The sequence below is a fragment of the Eurytemora carolleeae genome, unplaced genomic scaffold (assembly GCF_000591075.1).
Source record: "Eurytemora carolleeae unplaced genomic scaffold, Eaff_2.0 scaffold315, whole genome shotgun sequence".
In the NCBI taxonomy this organism is placed as follows: Eukaryota; Metazoa; Arthropoda; class Copepoda; order Calanoida; family Temoridae; genus Eurytemora; species Eurytemora carolleeae.
The window spans coordinates 88,961-98,704 of NW_019396843.1; the positions used below are offsets into that span (position 1 = coordinate 88,961).

Genomic DNA, 9,744 nt, shown 5'->3' on the forward strand with positions numbered 1-9,744 from the left:
TTGGAACAGAGTGTGTTTCGTGCATCCAGATCATGTGCAGATAACATATTCATTCTGAATATAGTGTTAGAGATCAATAAAAGCAAAAAACTGTTCTCTTTTATTGTTTGTAGATCTCAAAGAAGCTTATGACAGAGTGGATCGGTCAATCCTGTTGCAAAATCTCAAGCAGTTAAACGTACCGAAGACATTCACTAACTTCCTAGAGAATTACTATTTTCAAGATACTATATCAATGGTAGCTTCTGGACAAAGAACAAGACCCCAATATCTCTCCGAGTTAAGTAATAGAATGAGAGCCAGCGGACTTGGAGCACGACTTCCAGATGGTAGCCTGGTCAATATTTTATTATTTGCTGATGATATTATAATCCTAGGGAGGACCCCAGATGAACTTGAGAGGTTAAGAGAAATTTTGGAGGTTTGGTGTAAAGACTTTAGAATGAAGGTGTCAGCTGCCAAGACGAACTTCATCTCACCAGACAAAGAGTATACATGCCAATTACATGATCATATAACACAGGAGTCTAACGTTATTGAGCATGTAACCTCCTACAAGTACCTAGGCGTGCACCGGTTTATAACGCCAGCGAGGACATCTTTGGCGAAAAGGTTGAAAATGGTGTCACGAGCCAACTCATACAAATATGTGATCTTACGTACGAACAAAGTAGGTAAGATTTCATCATTGTCAGCTTTGTGGTGCAATGTCGCCTTGCCAGCAATATTATATGGGACAGATGTGGTACCTATAACAGAGAGTGTAATACAACAGTAGGAAGTTGTGCAGACTAAACTTGGGAAATCCCAGCTGTACCGAACTCATCAGCAAATGCAATCGTGTATATAGAGCTGGGCTGGAAACTGATCAGACTGCAGATTGAAGTGGCTAAGCTACGTTTCTTGAGTAGGGTAGAAGATCAAGACTTCAAAGAAAGCAATCTAGTCAAGACTAGTATGGATTGGAATAAGAATACAGAGTTGTTGTACTGGAGAAATTTAGAAGCCATACTAGGGAAACATATGGATGAAGAGAATGGGATAGGAGCAATTACTGAAAAGCAGCTGCACGTCTTCCATCAATTAGAGATCCAGAATCTAGTGCAAAACCTAGCTTCACTTAGATTGACCCAGTTGCCCCACAAATGGTGGAAACCGATCAAATTCCTGTGTAACTCCAGGTGCTCCAACATTATGACAAGATTCAAATGTATGAATGTGGGATTGGGGAACAGGGATGCCTACAGAGCAGCAGACGCCGTAGCTGAAACAGGAGGATGAGTATTAATCTGTCCGCTATGCTTAGATGGGACTAACAATGAGATCCATTTAATTCTGCACTGTAAATCTCTAGCCTCCACCAGGAATTCCATTCAAGTTGGAGAGCAATCTCTATCATCACTGATAATCTGTATCTTCAATAAATCTGAGGTCATAGACGAAATAGACGCTGTGAGGAATCTTTTGAGTGATACCAAGATGACTAAAACTGAGTACCTGGAGCGCGGACTGGCCCTAGACATCTTGATAGATGTTTTCTTTAAGAAATGGTCAAGCATTTAGTGGAAGGTTCATGGACCGTCGAGTCTCGTTCAACTGGATCTAGGTAGTTAATCTTTACTGGAAGGGGAGCAGGGAGAATGGGGGAGGGAGCACTAAATCAATCAGTTCTATTAAATCTTACAGTTTACTAATGTCAACCCCTGGAGAATTATATATAATAAAACTTTACCACTTCAAATCCAATATATGATTATATAAATGTACAATATAGTACTCAATTCTTAAGTGCAGTTCTGCTAAACTATATTAACATTTTAAACAAAACTAGCCAGCAGGGCGGGTTCCTCTTATCAACCATGTTGAGTAATGGACTCAATATGATAAGTAGAATCTGTGATTGACGGTCTGGCAATAACGTCAGATGTCTGACGTAATGACAAAAATCTAATTCCATTGAATTTGATCCTTACGATAGCAGTTTCATTTTTGTAAATTTTCATGCTTTACATTATTCGCGGATGGTCTTTACGAATCATAAGCCCACATTAAACTTGAGAATTAGTAAAGTCATTTCGAAAGTTTCCATGTGGTAGTAGGACATCCCTAAAAGTCTGATTTGATTTGATTTGATTTGATTATTACACTTGTTAATAATATTGAGAGACCCAAACGGCCAAGGGAAGTTAAGTAATGCAAACTTAAGTACTTCAAATATTTAGCAATTCCAATGCTAATAAAGGCATGTTCTTAAAACTCCATTTTCTGTGCTCTCAATAGCACATGCTGGAATTGGTCCTCATTATGACATGAATCAACAAAGCAGTTCATAGCTAGGAGGTCCATCAGATAGAGGAAGTCTGTCAGGTAGATAGTTCACTGCTAGGAGGTCAATCATGTGGCAGTTCATAACTAAGTGGTCAATCAGGTTGATAGTTTAAAACTATGAGGTAATCAGGTAGATGATTCAATGCTAGGAGGTTTACCAGGAAGCAGATCATATCTAGCAGGTCAATCAGGTAGAGTTAATAGCAAGGGGATAAATCACTTGTATAGTTCATAGCTAGGGAGTCAATTAAGTAGAAAGATAATAGCTAGGTCATTCAGGAATCAGTTTATATTTAGGGGGTCAATCAAATAGTTCATAGCTATTGGGGTCAATCAAGTAGACAGTTAATATCAACGGGGTAAATCAGGTATAAAGTGAATAGCTAGGGGGGAAGAACAGGTAGAAAGTTAATAGCTAGGAGGTCAATCAGGATTTAGTTAATATTTAAGGGATCAATCAGGTAAAATTCATAGCTAGGAGGGTCAATCAGGTAGATATTGTAACAAGAGTAATATATCTATTCAGCAGAAAACATTCATCAATGTTTCAATTTTTACATAAAGCTGTTAATGTTGAGACATATACTTGCTTTTAAAGCTACTTTGAAGCTTTAATGTCAAAAGGCCCCATTGATATTTAAAGGGTTTATTTTGAAGCATGATTGGTCAATTAAATACAGTCCTTGAAATTCACAAAGTTATCAGTAGACAGCAAAATGAAAAAACTTACCATTTGCCTAAAGTAGTCTGTATAGACACAACCCATGGTTACCTCTTGCAGTACAACCACACTTTTAATTTTGGAAACCATTTTACTTATGTCACTGTAGAATCTTCTGCAAGTTCATTTCAACTTACCTTTACTTGCCTTTACTAGGCTAAAAAGATTTAAGTCATATTCATAACATATTTCTAAAGCTATCTCATGAACTGAAGAATTATATGCCAGAAGGATTCAATTCTGAAGCATGGTTGGTCCAGGGTTTTTGAGTTTTTAATCATTTACAACAGCAGATTGAAATTTAAAAAAACTTACCATCATGTCTGTCCCAGGCCTGAGCTGTGAACTTAAACTGTCTGAATGATGAACAAGAACGCCCTATTTAAAGCAGTAATTAAAAAGGTTTTAAACTGTTAATGTGTAATATTTTAAAATCTAGTATAGCTGCTATTGGATCTTCTTATAATGATAGTTTCTTACATCACTGCTGAAGAAGCAATTAGCTGTTATTCCACCAGATCCTTTCAGAACAACAACACCACATTGAAGACCTCTGTCATAGATCTTCACTGTACAATTACAAGCAAAAACCTGAAAAGAAAATTTTGATGAAAATAAGATGGAAATATCAAATTAAATAAAATGATGTAAAAATTGTAAAAATTGTAAGTAACAAAGTGAAACAATAGAATGTAATGCAAAAAGTAAGAGTTGCAAATTAGATATTTATGTGCCAGAAAAATGTTCCTTTATCCCCTCTCAGCAACTATTTTTTTCTGTCCTAATCCAGAACCAAATAAGTCCCTGGAAAAACAATTTCACTCCCTCATCAAAAAATTAGTGAAGAATATTCTTGTCAGTCACCATCCAGACTATCTAACCTTTAAAAGAACTAAACCTACTATCAGAATAAAACCATTAGACAGGGGACACTAGTTCCATTTTAGATTTCTTAGTATATATCTTTTAATGCATGGTGAGTACAACAAAACTGCAACAAAAATTATTTTAAATGGATATTGAAACAAGAAATTTCAACTTTAAATAATGTGTGAGAATCAGATTAAGATGATTCTTGATTTTATTTAAAGAACATACCCTATTTTGAAACAGCTCATGTTATAGCTCATGTTTCATTTTGGAACATTTCCTCTGATTTTGAGACATCTACTTAAATTCAATCAATAAGCATTTACATACTTTTAGAACAAAACAAGTTTCTTGAAACAGTAAAATCTAGACAAAATAACAAATGAAAACAGTTCTTTCCTAATTTTTGAAAAATGCTTATACTCAGAATATGCACTGTGATATAAATATTATTTTGTTCTTAGAGGAGGGGATTTTATATTGGAAATATAAACCCCTTTCATGGGAGGGAGATTTAAAAATTTGAAAAATATATTCCCTTTTTTTTGGGAGGGGTAATTTTAAATTGAAACTATGCACCCTTTTTTGGGGAAAGAAAATTTCAAATTGGACATATATACCTCTTTTTGGAGGGATTTCATATTTTGAAATATGTACCCTTTTTTTTGGGAGGGGGAATTTAAAATTGGAAATATGTACCCCTTTTAGAGTAAGGGAAAAAATGTACCCCTTTTAGAGTAAGGGAAATTATGTACCCCTTTCAGGGTAAGGAAAATTTCAAATTGAAAATATATACCCTTTTTCAGGGGGAGGGAATTTCAAATTGTAATATCATATACCCTTTTTTAGGGAGGGAGAATTTCAAACTGGAAGTATGAACACCTTTTTTGAGAGGGGGAATTTTGGAAAATATATTTCTCTTGGGGGTCAGGGGGGTTTTCAAATTTAATACATATATGATTTCAAATTGGAAATCTGATTTAACTAGATAAATACTGAAAAATAAATTATCATTTCTCACATTTAACAAATGAAATGTGAAGTTTCTTATAAAAATTCAATGGGTCATTTGACCATTTTCAGATAATTTTTGTTTCCAGTCCTTTGTGAAAGTGAGTTTTGTTTTGAATTTTGATTTGAACTCAAAGCAGTGTTTAAGCCCAAAATACGATGTCTCCTGGAAAACAGGGCAGTCAGGGAAAACAGTTAGGAGTTCTCCAACATAACATGATATTTTTAAATTTCTATTTTGGAAAATAATTCAATGCAAATAATTGTCTTATTGATGCTTAATAAAATATTTGGTATTGGTTTTTATTACTTGCGACTTTTTCTACCCATATGGGCAAGTATACTAAAAACCCAATCTTTCAATTTAATCCCACATCTAACACTCATAAAAGAAGTGGGTCATGAATCTGTTTTGAAACTGCGTCCCCTGTTAACATTTGAGAAAAAGCAGATACCACTCAAGCTTGATTTATACTTGTATTAGATAAGATAAAGGTGCAAACCCTGCGAGAAATATTTAATTTTCAAACGTGTCAATGTTAAAGAAGTGGTTAAAAATTGTAAAAGATATTACCTTCTCTGGCAGCTTGATCCTTGACTTAATTAGGCGCTCTGGGGGTGTCACAATTTGAGGTGGTTCAATTTGCCGTCTGAAATAAGCAGAATTTAATATATAAATAATGACAGAATATTTAATTAGAGATTCAAACAACAATCAAATCTTTTTAAGGACCCATCATTAGATTTTCAGAACTTTTTCTTACAGATGCTGGAGCCCAGAATTTTTTATTTTTTTACCACAAAATAAGTTTTTAAAATCTGGAACCCCAGAGAACCAGAAGAGAGGACACTTTACATATAGTGGTTTGAAGGGGCAAGCATTTACGGGTAAATTTTGCCCTGAAACCCCTTTGAATACAAAAAGGCTTCTATTTGTGTGAACACCAGTGTTTGATATCTGCTTGACATACACAGTGTACAAAAATTTAAAATGAAAAAGCCTTTAACATAAGACAAAAGTTATGATTGGAATGTGACAGTAAAACTCAAAACAACCCTCTCTAGTTTAAAGAATTAATCTCTTACTTTTAAGGGTTACCCCCTTTGACTTTGGGGTGTTGAACAGAATTCAAGAAAATGCTTACATTCATCTTGTTTTAGACACAGTAGTTGATTATTTGCTTTGAATAAAAAATATATTTAAACGAAAATTTACAAAAATCCAAAGAAATTCTTGCAAAAGTACAGTTAGCCAGATCATATTTTGGGGTTATTTTGAGAATAAAATTCCCATACTTAGGTACTTTAAAACTTGTGATTACTCCTTATAGATAGCACACATATTAAACATGTAAATCCTATGTAAATAAATCATAGAATGTTATCTATACCTTTCATTAACACTTGGTTCCTGTGAATAGCCTCTGCTTCCATTTTCAAATCTCTGATATGCAGGATAAGTAGAAACAGGATTAGATTCATAGATTCTTCTTGATTCATCCTTAGAGCGTCCCATTGCATCACTAAGCATGGGAGGTGGTGGTGTTCTTAGACGCTCCATATAATTTGACATGGACATAGTAGAGCCACTTGCCTCATATCTAGCAGGTGCATTAGAAGAGTCATATCCTGAGTTGGACAAATACCCAGTGGTTGAGGCATAGGCATTGGTTGAGCCATATGAAGAAGTTGATCCATACCCAGTAGTGAGACCAACACCAAGTCCCTGAGAAGTGTAACCACTATGAGCTGCACCTGAATTATAACTAGAGAGAGATCTCCCTTGTGGATAAACTTGTCCTACAGCATGTGAAGAATGTTGTAAAGTAGACTGCATCTGGTTCACTTCATGAACCATACCACCTCTTCCCCCACTCCATGCATCTGAATCTCGCAAGCGTGGTGGAGGAGGAGGTGCTGCATGCACCTCTGGTATATCCCTGTTGGGATAACCATTATTATACATCTGAAATGTTTTATTGTGAAACTTCAGTTAAATGACTAATAAGAATTTGATTTATGTATGAACAATGAACAATTTTAGATAGTAGTGTATATAATATAACAATGAGTAAGAATTGTGCTGAGTGTATCAAAGTTGGATTAAATTGCTTCTTTCTTCATAGCATCATCAATGCTGTCCTCTTTCATCTGAAGTAGAGATTTCCATGTAGTAGGAGTGCATCTGAACAGCATGCCATCTAAAAATAAAATGAAAAATTTTATTAGTGGCCAACTTGGCTAATTCTGCACCTATGCAAATTGAATGTTTTTAAATTGTTGAAAAGTACCTACCCAACTTATGTAAATTTGCAAATCTGATACAAAAGCTTGCAAAACAAGAATAGAAATATTTTGTCTGATAGTTTTGAATTCAGCTGTAACCCAAAACCTACAATATTTACATCTCCACATCAGTTTATTTCAATTCAACTGTACTTGTAGAAAGTGTGTTTCTCACCTTGAGAAAAAAAAAATTGTTGCAGAACCTGATGAACAAACCATTTCAAACATGAAGAATTTCTTTAGCCCTATTTGTAGGAAGAAATATTTTGGTGTCAATGTTGATAATTAGGTTCATTCAATACTAGCTTGAGAAACAAACTTTGCCTTCTATATAAAAATTCAACCCACTTAACTTTTAATTGTTTTAAATAATGTAAATAACTTTCTTTAAAGTATTGTACACTTCTATATTACAGATTACAGGTTGCATTTCAAAGAAATGATTGTAAAAGTTCACTCTTAAATATGTTCAAACCAAGCTAAGAACATAACAGTAATCCTCAATTCAAAGTTTGAGGTAAGTTAGTGAAGGGGTTCTCTAATTATAATTAGTCATCTAGACAAACAGAGTTTACTATTTATAAGTGTAGATTCATTATCTAATGATCAGAATAGCATGGAATACAGCATTTGACAACGCAGAGTGCTTGTTCAGCAATTTATATATTTTCTGTGATGAGACATAGTTTAGATCTCATTTTCCTTTCAAACAATTAGCTCTTATAGGGTTTCCAATTTTAATTCCACATAATTATGCATAATTACAAATATTAATACGTAATTACGCATAACACTTTCTTTCACTTACACAAGGAGCATTACATGAAATTATGTGTTAATTACCTGTACAAAAGAAAGTCTAGTTTTCTCGTAATTAAAATTAATTACGTAATACAAAACCATTCGGTAATTACTAAAGTTACATATTAATTCTCAGAAATGAATATATGTGTAGGGATATTCGCTGCAGCCAATTCCACTGGATGGATAACATAAATACTTTCAAATTGAATTAAAATTAGGTGATGGTGATGGACCAAACCTCTGCAGTGTAGAGAAAAAATAGGTGATATTTCCACAATTTATTGAAAACATATTTCAGTCAAGGTTGACCCTTGTCAGTTCAATCAATATAATAAACATCAAATACGTTAAAAACTACATGAAAATAAACAAACAAAAAAGACTGTTTAAAATTTTTTTATAATGGACTCAGATCATAAGATAGAAAAAGAATGTTTGAAGAACATTATTAATCCTTGAGATTGTTTCTGACAAATGAAGATTGAAAACAAACTTCTAGTTTATATGTCTGATGTATTTAGATACTCGTAAACTTGAAGTAAACTTCTCCCAAGGTCCCAAACCTTCTCTAGTACGGCAACTTTTAGATGGTATAGTTCATGTCCAGGAAGGTTAAAATGTTCTCCTGTAGGTTGGTTTGTATGGAGGTTTCGCTATTTAGGCATAATTATTGCAACATTTTGCGAAATTACTTATGTAGAAATTTCGCAAAATTATGGTGTCATTTCGCGAAATCAAAGTTTTGCTAACTACGTTGTAGAAATTGCGGGAAATTATGTTGTAGAAATTATGCCGTAATTTTGGGAAATTGAAGTTTCGCCAATTAAGCATAATCCTGCAAAATTACACGAAATGAAACTTATTTCGCGTAACTGCAAGTAATTTTGCGTGAGTGAATAATCTATTAGGTTACCTTTTTCGTGTGATAAACTCTCCCAATCTAAGAGGGTTGGAAGCACATCTCAACTCATCCTAAATTGAACAAATTTGTAACATTTGGGTGAAATAACATTAACTTGAGTATCAAAATGAAAAAAAATCCCTTCAAAAATCAACTTTCAATAATTAATTCATTTCATAACTTGTTGACTGTGTTCATTCATTAAAATATTCTTTCACATTTCTAACCTTTGTTAAATGACACTACAACATATTCAAATGTGTTGCACCATTGTATTTGCTGAATAACAGAGGAGAACCATCTTGAGACAGCATTATCCAGCTTTTATTGCCATTGCTTTGTGGTAAAACTAAAACCTGAAATAAAAATATTCAAATGAAATGAAAAAAAGAAAATTTTCAAAATTGTATACCTTTGAATTTGCTGAATGAGAGAGAAATGGGTAATTCCCCCTATCTTGAGAAACCAGAAAACCAGATTTCAAGTAATTAAACATTACTTCATAGTGGAACAATAACCTGAAAATTGTAAACATTCAAACGAACTTAAAAAAAATTTAGATGTTTTATCAACTCAAAATAAATTACCTGTGTTTTAAAAGAGAGAAAAAGACTGCCTTAATCCACATTTTAAACCAAGATTTAATAGCACAACAAAATCCTAAATAAAAAAAAATAAGAATGTGTTTTCAGTTGTATGATTAAGAAAAGCTTTAAAAAAAACCTTTTAGGAAGTCTTCCCATTGAGTTGTAGCATCGTACTTCAGACTTATCAAACTGTGCATTTTCTTAACGTAACCATGAACTTCTTTAAGTTCAGTTTG

At 33.6% G+C, this 9,744-nt stretch overlaps 1 protein-coding gene across 2 annotated transcripts in view; it reads right to left on the reverse strand.

Moving 5' to 3' along the window:
* Positions 1–9,731, reverse strand: part of LOC111709301 (uncharacterized) — a 28,623-nt gene extending 18,892 nt beyond the window's left edge. Inside the window, exons 1-9 of one of the 2 annotated variants that reach the window (XM_023482931.1) lie at positions 9,645–9,731; positions 9,509–9,581; positions 9,334–9,439; positions 9,149–9,277; positions 8,934–8,992; positions 6,322–7,131; positions 5,505–5,580; positions 3,530–3,640; positions 3,365–3,427 (exon numbers count right to left, since the gene is read on the reverse strand). In XM_023482931.1, coding sequence (XP_023338699.1) covers positions 3,365–3,427; positions 3,530–3,640; positions 5,505–5,580; positions 6,322–6,896 — 825 coding nt within the window. In that variant the 5' untranslated portion in view covers positions 6,897–7,131; positions 8,934–8,992; positions 9,149–9,277; ... (1 more) ...; positions 9,509–9,581; positions 9,645–9,731. Of the gene's footprint in view, positions 1–3,364; positions 3,428–3,529; positions 3,641–5,504; positions 5,581–6,321; positions 7,132–7,225; positions 7,307–8,933; positions 8,993–9,148; positions 9,278–9,333; positions 9,440–9,508; positions 9,582–9,644 lie in introns of those variants that run through there. The other variant, XM_023482932.1, reaches the window with a different exon arrangement.
* Positions 9,732–9,744: the final 13 nt, after the last annotated feature.